We start from the raw sequence: 22,710 nt of genomic DNA on the forward strand, positions 1-22,710 counted from the left end.
AAAATAGGTCAAACGTTTACTTGAGTGAATACAGAAAGCAATAAATGTACACAAGTTTATGCTGTAGTATTAATGAATGCAACACAGCCAGAATTTTGCAATATGAATTTTCAACCATTATTTTATTCTTAAATTATGATTCTAAAGGTTTTTTTGAAAGACTGAACCTGAAGTGTGTGTATGTAGATGATGCGAGTGTTAATGTGACATGAAATTATACACAATCTACAGCCTTCAAGGCTTTAATGTGTGACTTCAAAGAATTTCTGGTTGAGAAAAAAAATGTCAAACTGTACCACTTTTGGTTCTGACATCATGATTTTTTTTTTTATTACGGTACATTTTACACAAAGGATAAAAGCCATCAACATAATGTGAAATCAAAACAGAGCGATTGAAAGAAGGGAAAATCTAAAGAATCATATTCAAACATGCATTTGAATCATGCTAAAAACTAAGAGCATGAAAATAAACTTGGTTCATTTTCTCTTAATATAAAAACATGAATGAGATCATATTGTAAAATACAGAGTATGCTTTAAATTTCACTGTAGGGCAAAAAGCAAATACAGTTTTAATTGAAAAAGAGAATTGTAGCAAATTTACAGATTAGTGGTAGATATGTGGAAGAAAGACTTCACAGGTTTGGGTTCCAATGTGGTCATACATGATGAATCTGCCCCAAACGTTCCTGGCCTTCAACAGCACATTTTCTTGAAAAAAATACAATAAAACAATAAATTGTCCAGTTCACTTCAATTCAAAATACCTGTGGAGAAAAGGTGTTCCTCCCAATCGTCAGTAGACAATTGGGGGGGGAAAAAACATTCAATCAAGTTTTTCAATCTTATGCAAAATAGGAAATAATTGAAGATTTATGATATTTTCATATAATAAATTAGATGAGCTTGGGGGAAAACAACCAGAAGACTAACTTTGATTTGACAGGGTGAAATTATTATGTCCCACTTGGAAGATTTCGACGGGAGCCTTAAAGGACAACCGACACCATTTTTTTTGTTTCCTAACTGACATATGAAAAACATTTTATAGCATCTAAAATACCCAAAACACGCAGGCTGATATTTTTAGTCAAATGCAAAAAAAAAAAACAATAAACATGAGTTAAAGTCTCCCAAAACTACTTGACCCCAGACCCCAGAAATGGCAAGTTTCAGAAGGTCCCGCCCCCTTGTTCGTGACATCACGCCAGGACATCTTGCCTTGCTCTAGAATAAAAACGATGGTTTCAGATTCGGAGAAGATGCTTTTTTGTTACTCATCCAGTTCTGAATATGATTCAAATAGTTCTGAAGAGGAAAGCATAAATGTTTGCAATCGATTAAAGAAGTCCTTCCGTCTCAATTTGAGCCGGCAGGACTCCAATGTAGCGTCCCAGAAAATGCACAACATGGCGCCCAATCTCCGTCGGAAATGGGCTGATTTGTCTGCTGGGAATTTGTGGCAACTAGTATCAAATAGTAGTCTTGGTGCAACACACAACGATTCACCATCGTGTTATTTTTGTGTTTTCCTTCTAATTTCGCCATCAACGCGAAGTTTTCAGACCAAACAAAGTACCCGAAATGCATTGTGTGTCGCTTTCTCGGTCAGTGACAATACCTACCGTGACGTCACGTACGGACTCGTCACCAACTCAAAAACAAGACTTCCTGAATATTCAGCGCGAGTCTTAAAACGTAAAATATAGCTATATGCGGTGGAATCTTTGTAAAATACGCTTAGTAGAAGTCATTTGAAGTGATTTTACAAATTATGGACACAACTTGTCAGGAGGCGTCGGTTGTCCTTTAATCCTTGTTTTTTATCTTTTTCAACTGCCACTTGAAAATGGAATGAAGGAATGATACCATACACTGATTTTGAGTTGCCAAACCTTTTGAAATAACATAATGATTTGAGAGAATTTTGTGTAAATGTGTTTTAGGGGGTCTTACATGGAGCAAAGAGGCACAGAGGGGCTAAAACAAGAGTGGTTCACCAAATACTTCTCCTTCTGAGCACAAAAACAACCTTCCCAACGGTTCATTGCGTCTGCTTCACATTCACACAAAAGCTCGACTGGACTTCGGGCCCATTTTTCACCGAGTCAAAGACAAGGAAGAAGCTATAAAAGTGATAGCATCGTCGATGAAAGGGCGATGCGATCGGATCATTGCTCGGAGCTCCGTGGCAAGAGAGATTCCAGGCGCACTGTTGGTCATGTCGTACTGTGAAACAAGGTTGCATGGCTTTGAAGGAAACTATGTTTATTTGGTTCTGTTGCATTGAATGTGAGTCCTTTTCGCCGAGTGGTGTGAAATCAGTGGAGTGCTCTTACAACAGACTTGTGGGCTCATCACCAGCATGGCCATCTCCAACATTGCCTCAAAGCTCAACCAAAAAGTGCTTCTCAAAACACATGCCTGACCTCTTCTCGGCCTCCTGGATCTTGTTTGTGTTGTTTGAAATGTCTCCATGTATTTATTATAGTTTTTTTTAACAGTCTTCCTTTTTCAGTGCGGAATTTGCTTCAATATGATCATGTGGTGACTGAAGGTAACTCTTGGGATGTCTTGAATTTCAACTATGGAGGCATTTGATGCATTCAATCAAGATCCTCATTCATAAGGACCCACACTTTACACTTCCCATCTCAAAATGAAGCGTGTTTTGATGCAAAAATGTACAATAGTCTTAATGAACAAATTGAATAAATATTTTGTTTTTATAATCCACGATTCTTGATGTTTTCTTGTCACTTTAAAGCCAATAGGGGTTATGTAAGGCTGCCTTGGGAGAAATGCTTTTTGAGTGACGGTACGAAGAAAAAAAAAATACGATTAGAATTCACTTTCATTAAGTGAAAAAGAAATAAGTGCTTATCGGCTGTCAACTGACATTATAAACTACCTTGTTTACTTGAACGGCAGGAATGTAGAAGTCCAATTTAAGAATTTGATCCCTGGTTTATTTACAACAAAAACAAAAGTAACGTATCCATGTGAAGAAAATAATGGCCAAAGAGCATTTTGTCCTTCTGCTGCATTACTATATTAATTATGGCTGCATTTTTAGGTCATACTCTTTAGTCATAAACCGGTGTATATAAGTGTGGAGGTGAATAAAACTGTGGTGAGACCAGCCATGATGTTTGAACTGCAGACAGTGCCATTGAAGAAAAGATGGGAAGCAGAGCGGGAGGTAGCAGAGATTAAGATGTTGAAGTTTTCTTTGGGAGTGACCAGGTTCTTGGATAGGATCAGGAATGACTATATCAGAGGGACAAGTCACGTTAGGGGTTTTGGAGAAAAAGTCAGTGAGGCCAGACTCAGATGGTTTGGACATGTTCAGGGGAGAAAGATCGAATATATCGGGAGAAGGATGCTGAGTCTTGAACTGCCAGGCAGAAGACCAAGAGGAAGTCCGAAAACGGACGCTGTGAAAGAGGACATGAAGGTAGCTGGTGTGAGCGAATAGAATGCACAAAACAGGGTGAGAAGGAGAACACTGATCCGCTGTGGCAAACCCTGAAGGGAAAAGCCGAAAGGAAAAGAATAACTAGGTCTTTCCTCAAAAACGAACAAACTAACATTGGAAATATTGAAACGGGTCAGCAGACACCAATCAGTGTGTGCTGCCTCATTGTTGAATTTGCAACATTGCAAATAAACAAAAGTTTGGATGGAAAATGCACTTACGATGCGTGTTACTTAAACATGGGGCATTTTTCAAGTGCTTCCGTTGCAGAAGCGTACTGCAGGACGTTGTCATGAAAACGTGTGAGCTCCATGCATGCGACTTTTCTGTTCTTCCCGCCCGTTCCGCGGTATCTCATGGAGAGTAGTTTGGAGCACAAATAGTGGAGCCACAACACATTGGAATGAGGGTGGAAGGTGCTCCAGTTGTTACTGCGACACAAAAAAACGGCAGGAGTTCTATGAATGACGGTCTCTTTCAACCAGACATAATAAGGATGCCAATGTTCACAACTCCCATCTCAGCTCAACAGTGTGACACGAATTGGCTGTTCTACACAGAAGACAAAGAATAGATGACTGTGAGCAATGCTATGTCTGCATATATGCTATTTCTGGACTATTTGTGTCCAACTCATTGCTTCAAGGGTTAAAGCAACGCAACATAAATGCTTATTAGCGTTAGAGGTAGCAGACTAAAGGGTTACGTTACATGGTTTTGATTTAACACAATGATAATCAGAATACTTCTCTGAACAACTAAACAAATCAGACAATTTCAACAATATCAGGTCGCGAAAGAATTCATTATCAAAAATAATTACCAATCACTGTAATTATCGATTAGTTGTCAATTAATAATAATAAGACATTTCATTTCTAAGCGTCTTTCAAAACTCTCAAGGTCACTTTACAGTCACGGGATGTTTTGTTCTGTGGTTGAGCAGTGGCAGCCACACGCGCCAGCGTTTACTCAACCTCGAATAACTCAAATAGATAGAATGCTAGCTATGTACCTAATAGATATCCAGCTAGCTAGCTAATTAATAACCAGCGAGCTACCTAGATAGTTAATAGTTAGCTAACTAGCCAGACAGCTAATAGACATAAAATAGCAAATAGATAGCCAGCTAGGTAGCCAGTTAGGTAGCCAGCTAGATAGCAAATAGATAGCCAGCCTGGTAGCTGGCTACGCAGTTGTGAAATAACGTACTTATAATTTGCCACTTTTTGCCACTACTAGAACCTTAAAGTAGATATCGAGTAGATAACAAAATCCTGGATGTAATTGTTGCCCAACCCCCAAAAGGCTTAAACAATACTCTACTTGCCTTCATGTTATTTAATGCTGAGATGCTTTTTCTGAAAATGGTTTGTTTGTTGTTATTTTTTTAATTTTGTGCATTTCTTGTGTCCAAATGTAATCCATTTATGCTAATAATCAATCACAAAATGCTAATCATTACATCTCGAACTCAGATGTTATATCTGGCATCACAGTTATACAATATATGGCAAATAAGGAGGAGCGAGGCCATTTAATGATTTGAAAACAAATAAGATCTTCAAAATGAATGTATCGGGAGCCAGGAAAGGATGCCAGAGTAGGAGCTATGTGATCCTTCTTACACTTACAGATCAAAAATTGTCCTGTTACATGTTTAGCCCTTAATTATAATTTTTAAAAAACGGGGCCGTGATCTCCAAACACACACTGACAGTTATTTTAAATACAATAAAATAAAATAAAAATACTGACCCATTTTCTTCTCTCATATGTCTGTAGATATCAAACTGGTAATCTCCTTTACCCATAAAGAGCTCCTCATCATTTGAAATGTCACAGGACACCGTCAGGCCATCTGGAGAGAAGACAGCTCAGTCAATTTACTTCAATTAGATAACAAAGACAAAGTCGCTCAGGAGGTGAGCTAACAGTTCAGGGGAAGCGCCACTGACCAATTTCAAGTCTGGACAGAGAATAGTCAATAATGCGGACCAACACTCCTTTAGTTTCCAAAGTGTGTGCTGTTCCGTTGAGTAGGAAGGTTCCAGTCTTCTGCTTTGTAGTTTTGATGAGCACATTGCCCCAATGGAGGTCCCTTCAGAAGAAAAGCGTGAAAGTAACAAATGACCAATCCAAAGCATTTAATCAATCTGCTTTCCAAAACAAATCAAGGAAGTCTGAATTGTGAAAAGCCAATTTCCCCGCCAGTCACATTTATTTGGTCAATAGTGTTTGTGAAATGAGAGTTTAGCGCTCAGCCCCCAGCTACAAACCTTTATTGAGTCATTATTCATTTCAATACGGCAAGGGGTTGTAAATAAATAATGGTGCAAATGTATCACAAAGAAGGAAGTCAAAAGCAGTAAAATGTAAGAATACAGTGATACCTCCGCTTACAAACGCTTACCTTACGAACATTAAATTCGTGAGAATATAATCTTGGCATACGAACTAGTTTTTGGGAAACACACACAATGGCTGGCGGTCTAGTTTTCGTCAGAAGAACACCAAACAACACGATCGAACACACCCTTTTTGAGTGCAGACGTGGTTTGTTATCGAGTGAAGTACTTATGCTATTACGGACCCGAAAAAGACCCCACCACAGGCTAGTGTTAAAATGAAGAGGAAACAAAAGAAAATTACGGTTGAGCAAAGAAGGAGATCATCGAAAAACACGAATGAGGTGTGCGTTTGTGTAACTTAGCGTCCCAGTACCAGTATGCTAAGTCGACCATTGCTACGTGTGGCTAAGGGTGTTTCTCTGTTGTCTAAGCAACTGTCTCAGGCACACAAATGACTTATTACACCGCTGGGCTGTCCAGAGAACTTTGAAGGGTTGTCCGAAAAAAGGATCAAGGTGTTTAATCGCGTACCTGTGTTCAAAATGCAACTCCTGCTCAGCCACAGCCAGCGCGGCGGTCACTTGGTGGAGGATACCCTTTGCCACAGCCAATGAGGACAACTACAGGACACAAGACATGTTGGAGTTTTGAGACCTCAAAGCGTCACCTCATAATTTATGCACACCAAAAACTCAGTTGAGTAGCATTGATAAATCGGTATAAATAGACGGTCTGACATTGCAAAACACGCAATAAAAAGTTTGGAGGGTGAATACCGTTCCGTTGCTGTTCTCCAGGTCGACACCACCAAACTCAAACTCCAGGATGAGAAACAACTGGTCATTTTCGAATAAATCTGTACAACACAGAGAAAAGAATAGCATCTGTTCCTACCTTACAATATATAATAGCCCCTGCTAAATGGTCATTTAATAAACCTCAACTGCGGCTCTCATTTGGTAAACAGTCCAATCGTGCAAACAGACACGCAGATTAGGATAGGAGTGAAGGTGATTTTATTTTTAACTCACTTTTATATAGATTTGTGCATAAGCATCTTTGGACTTCAACCACTGAACTAAAAATGATCACTGAAATTACAACAGAGAGTGAAGGTGTGTATTTAATTATTTTTTGTGTGGGTGTGCATGTTTGCAGGATTCAGTAGAATGAAGAACACAACAAAAACCTGGTCTGTCATTCTCAGAACCCTTTTTCTCATCAAATGTGTCCCAGGCATCCAGGAACTCAGGAGGGTAGCTGCCTCGGACACAGTGGAGACTATGTGGGAAGGAGATGAAGGTCAGCAAACGCAGAGAGAGAGAGACAGACCATCGTACGGATGGAAGAAAAAGAAGCAGCGAGGGCATTTACTCATGAAGTCCGATGAAGTAGCTGGTCTGGTTGTGATGTTTCTCTTTCAGGCTGCTCAGCTCCCTGGAACATGACATGGTGTTTTACAAACGTGATGGCGTAACATTACTACAAAACGAATGGAGGGTTGAAATCATAAAAATGGCAGAACCCAAAGTGAATGGAGAAATTACTTGGAAATGATAATCTCATGTAGGATCTCCCCGAAGGTCTTCTGGTCTTCCCCATTCACCTTCTCATTGCCCTCCAGTGGAATGACCTAGAAGAAGAGATGATTTCAAATATGTCTTTTCAAGCTTTTTTATCAAGTTGCGACACTAAATCCCTTATTTCCACATAAATCAGATAAAAGAAGAGCTGGTGGTTGGAATTTCAGGATGAACGTCAATTATACTTTATTTGACCTGGACTAAACCTCACAATGCACGGTAGATGTTCAGTGTTTCAATACTTTTTGCACAATTTGCTGTTTTCCAACAAAGAGATGAATGGCTAAAATTACAGCGGGTGTTTAATTCATGAATCAATCAGTACATTTTGTGGTTGAATGACAACTGGATCGAGTGTTCTATATTGGGGAAATGCTGGAAGTTTTATCCTAGTTCGCAAGTTTGACATTTTTTTTTTCTCCACAGTAAAATCTTCTCCAACCTTGTTCAAAAATATATTTTTTTTGAAAAACATTTTATGGATCGCGTGGAGAAGGGCATTTTAAATTGCTCTCTTGAGATGGGCACATTCACTGTGGCTTTCATAGCAGCAGCGGTACATCCTGAAGAAGAGCAATGAAGATTGTCATGCTCTAAACACTTTGTGACTGCGATCAACTTTTTAACCATCGCAATATAAATTCTAGTGGAGGACCATAAACCATACTGTCAAGAAAATGTGCATTTTATTTAACCTTGAACTAAATTATAGATACAAGCTCAGAGGGATATGACCAGTCAGTTTAGTTTTACAGTTATCAGCAAGTTGCAAGAGGTAGACTGGATGAGGCACAGAAAGGCATGAAAGTCAATCTAACATTCTCTATGAAACACTGAAGAGCTGCACATGTGTTTTCAAATGTATTTATGGTGAAATTAAATCCATGTGTTAAGGTTATGATGTATAACCTTTGTGAGTACAGTGCAGAACGCATGATAAAAACATCATACCATCAACATCGTTTTGTAATACAAGTCACTTAAAAAGGTTTTACAGATTGTTCCATTTCACTAAACAAATTTGAATTTCAATTGGTGGTTCTTATAACTTTTTTTTCAGTCAACTTAATCTTTGTTTGACACATTGAGTAAAATGGCCCAGTGGCACAATGATGCATATGTAAACACGTACTTTGAGAGCAACCGTTTCTCCTGAAGAGTTGTTGGTGGAGAACACCTCACCAAATGTTCCCTCGCCAATCTTGACGCATTGTCTCATCTGAAGAGGTGAAAAGCACTCTTTCCAGGGTAGCGGACCCCGTTGTCCACACTCGGCGTACACTTTCTCCGCTTCTGACAAATCCGTGTCATACATTAGCTGTGGGAGTTGAGACATTTGCAGAGTTAGTTGACAACTTTTTGGGTTTTGCGGTTTGGCTCCGCTTTGTCAAAATATGGCGAGCCTCCTTCAAAGATACCTGACTGATGTTTGTTGCCGGAGGCTTTTTGGAACAGTGCGGTGTGAGCAGTGCAAAAGAGGGCTTCTCGGCCTCTAGCAAATCTGTATCACACATTCGCTGTGGAGTTGGAGCATTTGCATAGTTAGTTGACAAGATTTTTAGATGATGATTGGCTCTGTAAGGATTTTGTGGTGTCCAATGATGACTCCTTCATTCATACCTGACTGACATCGTCTTGGATGTGCTTTTTTGAACTCCGTGGTGTTTGCAGCACTTAATAAAGTCCAAAGAGAGTGTTTTAAGGTTAAATGAAAATAATATGAGCAGAAGTACATAACCTAGATTTAATAGGCACACAAGTCTTACCTTTACGGTGAATGGAGAGGGCAGATTTAAGCCGATTCCAGCGCTGTGTGGGCGTCATGGGGTCAACCAGCAGCGAGGACAGGTTAAGGGAACAAATCTTCACTGGGGTGGTGATATTCAATGGACGCCCCATGAATCCCTGCACATAAGGACGCATGATCAAGTCAGGAACTGAGGAAACAGCATCACCTCTACCCAATTTTTAAAAAGAGCCATCACTTAGTGAGCCCATGGACCCAACCCACCTGCGTGCCATAAGCAGGATTGGAAAAGTGAGTTACAGACGCTGCCCAACTTACGAACATTCGAGTTATGAATAACAATACATCTAAACATTTTTGCGGGTACAATATGTCAAAAAAATGTTCGGACAGAGTAAGTTAGATTAGATTGCGTGCCTTTTTCCGGCCGAGCTCGCCTGCGATTGGCTGCGTACTGTGCTTCACGCACAGACAGATTAGAAGTTTCAAGGGCTAGGGTTTACGTGACGGACACCAAGGTTGACCAATCAGCAATATGCTGAAGTCTTGCTGAAGTCTTGCCAAAGAGTTCAGGGACCAATCCGCGAGTTCGCTTACAATTGGCTGTGTATAGAGTATGTGGGTGGGGAGGACATCCGTCTTCCCAGTTAACACTCCAGGAGGATGTGATTCATAACAAAAAGTAACGGCTGCTGGCACGTAATACAGTAATTACGTGCCAGCAGCTTCAGCCATGGCTTACTGAAGACCCAAGGATATATGTCGTCGTACTAGAGTAGGTGTGAATTTATTTTACGACTGTCAGAGTGTCTGTGTTTTATACTTCCCCATTCAGTGTTTGACTTAAACATACATTCCATACAAAATATAGCACTAAAGCAACTTACGAACGACTTCTCGCAACGTATCTTGTTCTTAAAGTGGGGAGCGTCTATATTTTGAAACATGGTTGTTTTCAAGTTATGCTCACCGGCAGTCCATTGGGTTGAGTCGCGATCAGATCGTTGATGGTGCAGTCGGCAGGCCTCCTTGTACTATTCTTCTTGAAGGCATGGGGCGCTTGCGAAAGACTGTCATTCTTCCAGCGGCTCACGCTCAGACCACTGACACATGCCTTTCGGGTGGTACCTGGGAGCTTTGGTAAAATGCCCTTTCTCATTTTCTTGTTTTTACCAAAACCTTTTTGGCCAACTTTAGGGCCTTCTTTTGAAGTTTTTTCTTCCAAGGCTACAGGGCTGAAAGAACTATGCGAGCCTTTTTCCAATACTGGGTATGAAATCTTTTCAAAATGTTTCGAGTCCGGTTTATTCTGGCACTTTTTTATTGTCAGGTCGTCATCGGTAAAATCGAAACAATTTGTGGATGATTTACACTTTCTGCCTTTCTGTTGCAGCTCCTTCAGTTGTGTGAAAGTCAGTCTCTTGACTCTGACTGTGAGTTTCTCACTTAAGCATTTTCGGATCAATGCCACAGAGAGGCTTTCTGCCCCACTTGATGTGTCAACAGCGGTGTCACTTGATCGTGCTACAGACGGTGTTTTAATTTCCGTCAACCCCAATTGTTCAACCCTAATTTTGCAGCTTTTTGCTTGGAATGTGCCATCTGCATCCTGTTCCTTTGCTGCCATTTGCCCAGGAAAGCTGGTTGGTAATTGCGCACAACTGAAAAATTCAAAACTGCTGCCGGTATGCTGCGTGGATTCAGTGCGTGCTGAGCATGACACATCCTTGAATTCACTTTCTGCTGACAATGACTGTGACAGTCCAAAGATGACAGAAATATTTGAAATTTCCGGCCCATTCCCTGTGTTTGACCCCTCGCAGGTTTCATCTTGAGTGGTAGCTAAACTAAACTCATAACATGGTTTCATATTCTCCACGAAAACCGAATGATGCTGGGATGTTAGCCGTCTATGATCTGAGCTAAAATCAGTAAGGCACGAGGAGTAGGTGGTCTGGTTGCAAAATTGATGAAGAGTCAGGCTGTTTAATCTCTTCAATCTCACAGTGCAGCGTTGGGCAAAACATTTCTCCTTCAGAACTTCATTCAGTGAGATTAAGTCCTCCCCTGTGGTATCACAGCTGTCCCTTTCGAAGTCTGTTGCCAGCAGATGGAGGCTTGACGAAGCCCCACCATATTTCATCTTGCTGTCTCGACTACTCTTATTCATACTATTCGGGTGGATAAAAAGGTCTCTTGAATGCCCTTCGTGAAAAGGTGGGCATGCTTGTTCATTCAGCTCACACGGGCTTGTCTTCTGCTTCTTATTGGAATTTAGTCCTATGCGTGGTGAAGAACAACGCTGCCTTGGAGACTCCTGCTCTTCTTGGCATGCACTTGCACGTATGCCGCTGATGGACAAAGATGTGGGGTTCAGCAATTGATTAGTGATGGGAAACGGAACAATATGGGGTCGTTTGCTTGACAGGCTATGTGAAGAAGGCGTAGAGCAAAAGATGGGCTTCCTAGGGTGCGGCCCAAGGCTGTGATCTGATGAATGATTTAGGAGCAAGGGATTGGAATCAATGTTGCTGGTGGAATTCTCCACACTTGATTCTAGCATTGCTAGAGGGATTTTTTTCTTTTTGTGAGAAAAACAGACTTGACTTTCTTCTCCAGTAGTAAAGTCTTCTATGAAGTTGAAGACATTGCCTTTTGCCTTCGAAACTTCCACTTTCGTGGCAACGGGGCAGCGTGGACGACATGTCACAAACCGGGCCTTTGATAGACGAGGAAGGCTGTGGAAAATGGAAGGAGAGATGACCCAAAACATTTTTCAACACATGGAATTTAGCATGAGAGAAGGACTATGCAGACTCATGAGAGGCATTTGAGTGAATTTATCAATAAACTATTAATGGTTTAATTTATTGTATTGCATTACAAAATAAAATGACCCAAATTCAATACATTGTGACACAAGGACTTACTTGGAAGTAGTATTGAGTTGAAGTGGCTTGGCATGTGTTTTTGTAGACAGATTGCATGACAGATCTTCATCACTTGAGCTGCTCATCGGACAATACTGTTTCTTCTGTCTTATTGTGACCCCTGTTCTGGCTGACAGAGGCGGTTGGTTCCTGCTGATGCGCCAATTGAGATGAGGTCACAAAATAAAAGCCTCTGCCAATCTTTCACAAAAAGAAAACTACGGGTGGTAACCATAGTTTCATATATGGCGCATTTTCTGAGGCTAACGAAATACAATATGAGGTCAATGTGTTCACACGAAGGTTGTACAGTTATAATTATGTCACGACAATGGTTCTTTCTGAGTACTGAAATGAACAGTTTTTTCCCCCATGGAAACCATCCTCAGCCATGTGCTGAAAAACACACCCATTTTATCTTTAGTGTAATGTCGCATGTTGACACAATATATATTATAATACACAATAATTAACTACATTGCCCAAGTATACAGAACTGATTGAAATAAACCATTCGATATCAGGAAGGCAAGATGGCAGACGACAAAAGTTGAAAACGCTGAAGGAAAACGAACAGTTTTTAATTGCTGTTTAACTAAATGTGTTTCTTTAGCTATTTTAACAGAATTATGTCATATGTGGCGCAAATCATGTAGCAATATGCACTAATTGTAACAGATTTGCGCTGCTGTTGAGCCAGTGGCTGTAAAAATGTGTCAATGGCGTAAGGGTGCCCGTAATTAAGAAGTGGAAAGCATGACATTAAAATCTAAAAATGGCACAGTGTGAAAGCGCTATGTTTATTTATCCTGGATTGTTTCGGAGGAATTGATGGAGAGTTTTGATTTACTATGTGCTGAGGAATTGGAACAGGCCGCAACATACGAGTACCTCCAAAAGTCTTCAAATGACGATGACTGAATGTGAGGCAAAGTTGCAGCGGATTGTGTGTATGTATTTGGGTGCACACACCTGGGCACCCCGTCCCGTGGAGCAGGCTTGGAGTAAGAGGAGGGGGGCACTCTGAAAATGTCCTCCTTGTCTTTCACTTTCCTCCTCGTCGCATGGACCTTCTTTCGCTTGGAAGAACCTTTCGTTGCTCTAAAAATTAAAACGTTTTTAGTCACTGGTACATTTCAACAGCTTCTATTTGGGCTCTTCACCAAACCAATAGCAAGTGTCACTGTGAATGTTTTTAGGTTGCAGGTAAGAGCCCTTTGCGTTTGAGACTGTGGGTTGATGTCATACAGTATCGCAACAAAAGACTGTGAAACAAACAAAATACAGTGTGTGTGGTGTGTGTGTGTATATGTATGTATGTATATACATATATAAGCTCTTTAAAAAAAATAAAATACAAAAATAAAATAGAGCTTGGCTTCAACCTTCAACTTACTTGGAAGTTGCATTGATTGGCAGTGGACTTTTCTGACTTTTCACAGAAAATGACAGATCTTCCTCGCTCTCATTGTCAATCAGACGACACCTCTTGTTATTTCTTGCTGTGACTGCAGCTGCAACTGATACAGCTTTTCTCTTCCTGCATCAAGATAGATTAAACCAGAAAGTGGGTGGACAGAAAACATCTGCCAAGCAATTACCATATTTAAACTACCAAAACTACACCCGCCTCTGTAAGCACACAATTTCAACTAACTGCTATTTTCCCAAATGTTTATATATCCACAAGCATTTTTTGGAGGTTCTCCGAATTTATCAGTCCAGTATTAGTCAAATGCAGTGGTTCTTAACCTGAATTCAATCAAACCCAAGGGTTGGGTGAATTGGGCTCAGGGGATAGTATTGTTTTTTTTCATCTCCTTGTTTAGGATATGTCCACAGACCACTCAGGAGGTAGACAAACATAGGGACAGTGAAAGAAGCTGAAATCGTGTGAACTAGTAGTAGTTGTAATCTTTGGAAATACGGTGAATTATTGCTGAATTACAATTGAGCAATATTTTTTTTAAATCCTTTAATCCTCACGACCAATTTAGTGCAGTGAGAACTCTTCTATTAACGTACTTATATAATAACGGATGCATTATTATTATTATTGTGAGTAAGTCACTAAAGATTGAAATACTGAATCAAAGTCATTCACGTGCGCTTCTTTTGGTGTCTTTACCTGTTTTTCGTGTATTTGATGTGTTCAAACAAGGAATCGTTTGAAGACGTGGAGCTATCGAAGGCCTGCTTGTGCTCATTCGGTGAAATCCAGGCCGTCAATTTGCGTATTTTCTTCCCGTAAGTCTTCAGAAATATTGGCTTCACCGTGGACATTTTGGGTTAATTTTTGTACTGGCGACCATTTACTTGTATTCCGAGATGTTGGTAGCTTTCCTCCCTAACTTGTTTTGCAGTGTAGCCGCTCCATTTTCAAACTGTATCATCCGTCTGATTGGTCGATAAAATAGAACGCCATCTCTGCAGCGCCGCATGTTGGATTGGAGGAACCGCAGGAACGAGTTAAGAGCGCCGTATAATACTGTATTTGGATGTCTTTTTTTCGGTGATCATGAAAATGACTTTATTTAAAATACTGAAATCCATCCACCTATTGATTATTTTAACGCTCTGAAAAACGTTGGTTGTTTTACTACATACGAGGGAAGATTCATCTGACAAAGTGGCCGTTTCACACTTGAGGAATAGCCGCTAGATGTCAACAGAAGACAGGATTTTATTAGGGCACGCAAACCTGTGCATTTCAAGTAAATTTCACTATTAAAACAATGTACAGTAAACAAGACGTCATACGTTTTACACGATATTATAATTCATTGATTCTTAGTGCGTTTTTGTAAACGTCAATTGCATGTAACTGTCTAATACAATACTCTACACTTGCTTTTAGTTTTTTTAAACGGTTGTATATTTATTTACAAGTTTTATTTACCTTCAGTGTGATACATCTTAAATTAAGCATAATCACTTGCTTTTAGTTTTTTTAAACTGTTGTATATTTATTTACAAGTTTTATTTGCCTTTGGTGTGATACATCTAAAATTAAGCATCATCACGTTATGCTTTTCATTTTCTTAATTTTCAATGCAGGTTGAATATTCGAGCTGTGCATAATGGTAGAGTGGCCAACAATAATATTGAATACATCTTTTCCAGCATTAACTATCTGTTTTATTTTTGATAACATAAAGGCATCCATGCTGAATGTTGGTTGTAATTGTGATGCTTGTAAAGTGGATATTTTTTTCTGAGATGGTACCAGATTTAGGAAAAAATCCTGGTTCAATTAATTGTGATCTGCCTGTTTATCTAATTATTTCCACCAGATTTGATGTTGTGATCATTTATTTTCCTGACATGGTTATGCTTTCTAATAGCAATCTCAAATTACTGTACTTCCAATTTGTCTCAGGCCACAGTTCCAGTTTAAAATCAACAACCCAAAAGGAGCAAAATGAGAATGCTGCCACCACTAAGCTTCACCAAAAGTTTACTGTTATTTTCGTGAAGAGGGATGTTTTTTGCCACCAAACGTACTTTTTGCGATAAAGGTCATAAAGTTTGACATTGGTTTTATTCAGTTGTACCACGTTTTCTCACGTTTGGGAGGTTCGGGTTGGCTTGGTTAATAATTTGAAAATACACCTTGTGCACAATAATGGTAGAACAACTACAAATTATTTGATATTTTGTTTCTCGCAAAATCGTGCAATTTCAACAGGATTTTGGAGACTTTCCATGTCCACTGTATGGCAATTAGAAAATGGGGAGGAGTCTTTGGCCATTTTTGCTTCCGGAGCAGAGTCCCCCGGTTCCCTATAACGGGAAAGCGTGAAGGAAAAGAGCAATAGGCGGAGAGGGACCAGAGGGGAGCATAGTCGCGCTGGAGCAGGAGAGCAGCGAGTCGGGCGTAAACGCTGAGAGGTGAGTGACGAATTGGTGCTTTATGTGCTGCAGACTGGTTTCGTTCTCCTCTCTTTTGGATAGTTTGCTCCGAAATGTATAGATGCGAGGGCGCCGTTAGATTGTCGTCCGAGCACCGATGGTGTTTTGCCTCCGAAAGGCCCGCTGTGCAGCGGCCGGATCGGTCGCTGCCCTGAGTCGGGAAGCTGGAGCCTCAGTTGGGGCGTTCATGGAAGCCTATCGTGGTTTTTCTCTCATTATCAACTGGGATTTAGTTTTTACCCTTTCGAACAAGCAATTAATGCACCGTGACTCGTCCGTTGTCCTCACGCAAAGAGTGCTTAAATGACAATTAACTTGTTATATTTTAGAAGTGCACTTTAGGCAATTATCTGACATAATCAACTGACTATGATGCTAACTATGAGTTGAACTTTACCGTTTTTGTAGATCAACCCCCCCCCATAGATCCTGGATGCTTGTCATGTTCATATTATGTTTACTCAACCATTCGCTCTAATGAAGACAAAAAATAACGAAGCTATGTGCCTTAACCCTTTCCAAACATATGACATTAGTTTTTGAGATTTCTGTTGCCTGTTTTAATACTCATCATGACCACTTTGATCTAAATTAGAAATAGGAATACAATACTGTCTTCTTATCTTTCGGCTTTTCCCTTCAAGGGGTCGCCACAGCGAATCAGTGTCCTCCATCTTCAGAGGTTTGATTCGCATGTTTGTTTTGGCCAAGCTTTTCCGTCGGCTGCCCTTCCTGACACAACCCTCTGTATTTATCCGGGCTGGGGACCGGCATAATAAAAGAGTGGCCTATGTCCCCTTGTGGCTACAGAAGAAGCAACTCTGAACTTAATAAAGATGAAGACAATACTGTACATACTGTATTTCATAACTCTGGTGTCAGCCGAAACCTTCAATGTCACAGTTGGTGAATGTCATATAGATTCCAAATCTATACTACATGTATTTATCTTTCCAAATTATTAACATCTATAATTTGTTGAAAATAGTTACTGGCTTTGACAATGTGAAATTAATGATTGAACACACATTTTTGGGAGTCTCCTGCATTGTGATTATTTTGGAGTTCCAAGTATTCTGCCCAATGCTAGAGATATGATATACATGTAAATGCATAGGGTGGTGGTGGCACAGTTATTGTCTGGGCCTCCCAGTACAGAGGTTTTGGGTTTGGCTCTGGGCTCTGGCTTACCTGTGTGGAGGCTGCATGTTCTTGCTTCTCAGAGTACTCCAGTTTGCTAACACATTCCCAAAATTGGTTAATTGAAGACTCTTTGTTAAAAGGTTGATCAGGATGCTTGTTTGTCTGATATTTCCTGACTCTCTCCCAAAGTCAACTGGAGTGGACTCGAGCACACCTGCAGTTGTGCAGTACATGTATTCAAAACAAAATATTGTCCACTAACATTTCAACACATCTAGTGGTTGTCGTCCAGGGAGAATGTGCAGTGTCAATCTTGCCCCACGTACGCCTATTGCGACAGCGCAAGCATGGTCTTTGTGAAACAGACAAACAAAGTAGAACATTCTTTTGACTTTGCTCACATTGTTGTGTTCAGTCTTTAGACGCCTGTATTGGTGCGTTGTGCTGGCTGGAGTGGACTGGACATTGCCAGCAATAATTGTTCCCAGCCTATCGCCTGCATCTTGGCCCTTGAAAGATTACTTATTATGCTTATTTTACTTGTCGACACATGGAGCCACTTATTTCCCATTCTCACACACACACAGACACACATAATAGTTTCCCACGTTCCTATGTGTTGTCTTCACGTTTCCAAAAAGGAAATACTGGGTATACAAGGATGAGATCATCACCTGGTTGTGTTATAGGAAAGGGTCCCCTCAGTGCCAAACACTAAATTCCCCACGGTCCATTGGGATTGTCACTCTAATTGTCATAATGTTGGGTGGAAGTAAAAAAAAGTTCTGTTCTCTCCTGACGACATCAGTCTTGTGATCTTATTTTGCATCCAGCACTCATTTCTACATTTTCAATTAAAACGTATATGTCTTCCTGCAGCAGATCCGATTGTCTATTTACTGATGAACTGGTGCTCTGTCATTCTTGCAGTAGCCGCTGAGCCCACTTCCACCATCATTGCCCATTTTGGCTTGCTACATTTTGTGTGTGTGTGTGTGTGTGTGTGTGTGTGTGTGTGTGTGTGTGTGTGTGTGTGTGTGTGTGTGTGTGTGTGTGTGTGTGTGTGTGTGTGTGTGCGCGCGTGTGTGCGTGTGCGTGTGTGTGTGTGTCCAAATATACCATTACTAAGTGCTTTGTCGTTATATCCATTCTTTCACCCTTGTCTTCCTTTTCTTTTCTTTTAATTTGATCATAATACACACACACACACACACACACACACACACACACACACACACACACACACACACACACACACACACACACACACACACACACACACACACACACACACACACACACACACACACACACACACACAGAGTCGCCCTGTAACATATCTGCATCAACTGTGGCTTTCTTTTGGGAAAATGAGTTTCTTAGGCATTTTCAGCTCACCATTTGTTCTTTGATCTTATGATCGTGAAAGTACATTACTTTGAAATGTGTGCATGTGTGTGTGAGAGAACAGTCAGATAAAGAACAGAGATCTGCTATCGCTGCCCCACTTCCTTTGCAAACAATACGGCTTTCCGCCCTTGACCAAACAAATGTGTAGACATGTAGCATGTGCTCATGGTTGTGTGTGTGTGCCTACCCAGACAGGACAGATATATGATGAAATCAAGAAAGCAGAGTGTAGAGTGTAGACTCTGCAAGCTGTCAGCCTGGCAAAATGACCACATTGCAGTTTGTTGGTGCAGTGTGTTTCATTGACTCCCAATAGGCTTATTGTGTTATCCACTCTTAGCCAGGCTGGAATATATGTGTGTCTGCATTGTTGTTGCAGGGAGCAGACACCCGTGAGGTGTGTTTGAACTGTGAAGGAGTATAGAGGCCCCCCTTCATCCTGCAGGGTGGGACACTAAATGACAGGGCGGGAGGGGAGGCATTTTCCACTTCCATCCAGCTAATAGTCTTGTCCGTTCTGTTAGTTTTCATCCGGTATTTAATAGGTGCATTATGTCTATCAGCTGCCTTCCTGTTGTTGCGTTTTTCTTTTGAGTGGTTCCTATTTTAGAAAGTGTCATGAAATCGTGTTTAAGAACAGATCATCTTCTTTTTCTTTTTTAATTAATACAGGCTCAAAATTAGACGTTTGAATACGCTGTAGTTTCACATGTAGTCAGGTCCAAAATAGTGGGGTTTGAGTATAATGAAAAGCACTTTCAAATAAAATGTATTATTATTATTATTATTACATATAAAAACAGCATATATTGTAACACACAGTGAATAGCTGAGCAGCGGATTTACATGAGACAGGAGATGTGAGACAATCTCTTTTCATCAATGGATGTTATTGCTTCGTGTTAGCTTGTAGCAGACGTGCACATTTCATGGCGTCCCTGATCCACTGGTGGAAAGGATGTTTTGATCCTCTCCTCTTTCATCTAGAACTGCTTCATACAACAAAGAGGGTGCAAAAGTGCTTGAATGACTGTCTGTGTCTTTTGTGTTGTCACATTATTTATTTTTGTTGTTGTTTTGACTTCAGGATGGCACCACAAGAGTGGCTGCCTTTACAACAGGTGTTGTATTTTGTTTTTCTACTTCTTCTTTTCCTTTCCTCTTCCTTTCATCACTTTGCTGCCGTGAAATGTAAATTTCTCCACTGCAAGACTAAGGCTAATCCAATCCAAAATAAAACTTTAGTTAGCATACAGTAACAGTATTATGACTTCATCTCGGTGAACTTCTGTTTCTTTTGGTGTGATCTGCTTTTTTTCCCAAGTCATTTTTTTCCTGCCCAATATGAGCAAACAGTGCGAAAAAGGTGTAAAAGTTTGATAGATGACTAAATTGTGGTAGCGTGGTGATGAACGCGTCTCTGTCTTGGCTGTTCATCACAGTACAGGCTATTGGCTGAAATCAATAATTGTGGGGCTATTATTGCAAAAACATGAACTCACGTCTTAAGGGCACTTAGCACACGAATTAATTTATTGTTTTGCTGTTATTTTGCTAATTGTTATATTGGATGGTTATAATTCTCAACTGATGGTGTGTGGAAATGTATTTTATCGTCTCCATTGCTCCCCATAATTGTTTCTTCCACGTTTTTCTTTGTGAGCTTGTTCTCTAATCAGCCGACCACATGAAAGCTGTAAAGTAATGGAAGAATGTGTAAAGGCCTCAAGTTTGTCTGTAAATTGGCACTCTGCTGCGCATCGGTAGGTTTTTTCGACAAGGAGCACTTCCTCCTGCCTCCTGGCTGTGATCTCCAAGAACATTTATGCTGACTGGCAAATGTTCAGCTATTAATGGGCACCACTAATGCATACATAATCAGTAGGACTTTGGAACTAGACCTTGCCAAATGATTTTCAGTATCTTGCTAATTAGAAAGCATGCAGGAGGCTATTTACTATATAGATTAGTGCAAGCTATTTTGGACCTCCTGGCATCTTTTGTTGCTGTCTTCATTTTTTTTAGATTGTATTGACTCGTGGGATCAAAAGGCTTGCAAAGTAGCAAAATTCCCAAGTCGATTTGATCATTTAGAACACTCATTGCCATACAGTAGCCTCAACCCTGCAAAGTCACCATTTTGGCAAAGTTTCATCCGTCGCTACATTTTATTCAGGTTTTGAAGAAGAAACTCTGATGTGTCTTGTCTTTCCACTTGTTGGTTAGCAATACTGTAGATGTGTTTACTATGTAGTGACTACATCAATGTTATGATCAAATTTGAATGCCCCCTCAGGGATATAAATATTACTCGTGAGGCCTCATTCTGTTCTCCAAAACTTCAAAACATTAACCTTTGTTTTGATTGAGTTGACACATAAATGTGTTTAAAAACAACACACACACACAAAAACCTGAAAAATACCCGACTTTCAGACGACCTACGTTCAAAATTTTATGTTCATCCTCAAACATTGAATTTTAGAGGAAACATCATTTCAACTGTTGAAACTTTGGTTTAATTTTTAACTTTGACAGTAGAACATATTTTTATAATAGCCTGACAGTTTACCATGAAGAATAGATCTCTGATGTAGACAGTCTAACAATGCATTATATTGTATTTTTATTATTTATTATGGGATACATTGTTTCTAATTATTAATTGTCGCTCACAAGGCCAAAAACACATCCTGGTTGGCTGAACAAACCATCATCGTGGTCATTTGGTTTTCTCACCACATTCATGTCTTGAGTTGTCATATCCTGTGGTGGCGCAAAGATGTAGACTAACTGCCAAGGAGACGATGTCATCAATACTTTTGTTAGGTGTACTGATAACTCAAAATGTATTCACCTCATTTCTGTGAAACTTTTTCAAGCTTCATCATTCATCACAGTCTTCATCATTTTGGTGCACATTCAGATAAAGTTGCATGCTTGCTAGACAATTTCCCCCCATAAATAACTAAAAAGGCACAGAGTGGGTGTCTGCGACCATCGAACAAGGTCACGATCAAGGCAGAAGTTGGTCTGATATTCTCTTGTTTATTCATGAACCCTCATTTTTCACAGGGATTCGTGTTGAAGCCATTTTTGTGAATCTTTCGACAAACAAACAGAATCGATGAAAACGTTTCTTCAGTCGTCATTTGTACTTCTTTGACGGTGTTGGACGTTTCGCTTCTTATCCAAGAAACTTCGTCAGCAAACTAAAGTCTTACTGGTAGTTTAGGCCCTCTCTATATATATCTATCCCTACTGTCCAGACATGGCGGTGCAGGATTCTGCTATGATAGGTCCCTGCTCTCAGGTTGGGGGGAGCAGAGGACTACCCACTGCAGCTGTTCCACTGATAGTTCTTGTCGTTCTGAGTAACGACTGGCCTGATTGCCCCACTTCGACCGGTATTACCTATGTTGCCTAAGAAGGCTATTGAATGAACGATCCAAATTGAACCTCACCCCACCAAACCGGTTTAATGAAGGACGAACAGAAATGTAATTTTTACTTCCCACTGACAGGGCATCATAGGTGGGAAAAAGAGCCTTAACGAATGCTTTGCTAGCAGTGATAGGAGAAAAAGAAGACTGGTGGAAAAATGAAAAAAAAAAAGAGCTGTGGGACTGTATGACTGAAAAGATTGGGATTGGGGGTGGGGGGTTGCAATGGCGTCTGTGGCTCCTCTGGCAACGACAGGACATTCCTTTTCTGATGAGTCACCCTAGCGCTCCGATCCACTTTCTTCCCTCCCCAAGTCTCGTTTGTACTGAGGTTTCCATTTTGATCGGCTCTCTGATCAGGGCCTCTTTTGCCTTTTTGTACCCTGGTCGCGTCCATGGTAGAGCTGATCATACGAAGCAGCTTTGTGGTAACGATAAAGCATTGTGACATTTCACACTTTCTGGTGAAATGTTGAAGCAAGGCAACATTGGGGATGCATAAATAAATGACCACATGCAGTTTCAGCTGTGTGTTGTTCAGATCCAGACTTCCTTCTCTCCTCGGACATCCTGTCACATTTCAACTATATATAGAAGATTACTATTCATGTGCACTGCTTCCTCTCTTGCCTGTACTTTTATTCATTTGTGTTTGGGGTGAATAGACTATTACAGTTCAATTTCTTTTCCAGAACCAAAGTTCTGCTTTTC

The 22,710-nt window shown here is 40.4% G+C and overlaps 3 protein-coding genes across 7 annotated transcripts in view; 2 read left to right on the top strand and 1 right to left on the bottom strand.

Annotated features, from left to right (window-relative positions):
* fam184b (family with sequence similarity 184 member B) overlaps positions 1–3,691 on the top strand; it is a 29,154-nt gene extending 25,463 nt beyond the window's left edge. For both annotated transcript variants that reach the window (XM_089005297.1, XM_089005298.1), the window contains exon 18: positions 1,949–3,691. In XM_089005297.1, the coding sequence (XP_088861423.1) occupies positions 1,949–2,021 (73 nt within the window). In that variant the 3' untranslated portion in view covers positions 2,022–3,691. The remainder of the gene's footprint in view (positions 1–1,948) is intronic.
* haspin (histone H3 associated protein kinase) lies at positions 5–17,252 on the bottom strand. Of its 4 annotated transcripts, none has more exons than XM_089005303.1 (18): positions 17,195–17,252; positions 13,488–13,631; positions 13,064–13,192; positions 12,092–12,244; positions 10,132–11,899; positions 9,181–9,319; positions 9,035–9,087; positions 8,833–8,931; positions 8,547–8,732; positions 7,379–7,464; positions 7,206–7,268; positions 7,021–7,112; positions 6,608–6,687; positions 6,363–6,451; positions 5,439–5,581; positions 5,239–5,341; positions 3,702–3,911; positions 5–713 (listed from the first exon to the last, which is right to left on the bottom strand). In XM_089005303.1, the coding sequence occupies exons 1-17, from the start codon at positions 17,209–17,211 to the stop codon at positions 3,710–3,712; spliced, it is 3,546 nt and encodes a 1,181-aa protein (XP_088861429.1). In that variant the 5' UTR covers positions 17,212–17,252; the 3' UTR covers positions 5–713; positions 3,702–3,709. The 4 variants fall into 4 exon arrangements, with proteins under 4 accessions (XP_088861429.1, XP_088861428.1, XP_088861425.1 ...); XM_089005302.1 differs by lacking the exon at positions 17,195–17,252 and adding an exon at positions 14,220–14,454 and having other exon boundaries at positions 12,092–12,241; XM_089005299.1 differs by lacking the exon at positions 17,195–17,252 and adding an exon at positions 14,220–14,454.
* apbb2b (amyloid beta precursor protein binding family B member 2b) overlaps positions 15,878–22,710 on the top strand; it is a 35,433-nt gene continuing 28,600 nt past the window's right edge. The window contains exon 1 of the mRNA XM_089005307.1: positions 15,878–15,982. The gene's annotated coding sequence lies outside the window, so the exon portion shown is untranslated. The remainder of the gene's footprint in view (positions 15,983–22,710) is intronic.

Source organism: Hippocampus bargibanti, linkage group LG10 (genome assembly GCF_051943395.1).
Source record: "Hippocampus bargibanti isolate YZ-2025 linkage group LG10, ASM5194339v1, whole genome shotgun sequence".
NCBI lineage: Eukaryota > Metazoa > Chordata > Actinopteri > Syngnathiformes > Syngnathidae > Hippocampus > Hippocampus bargibanti.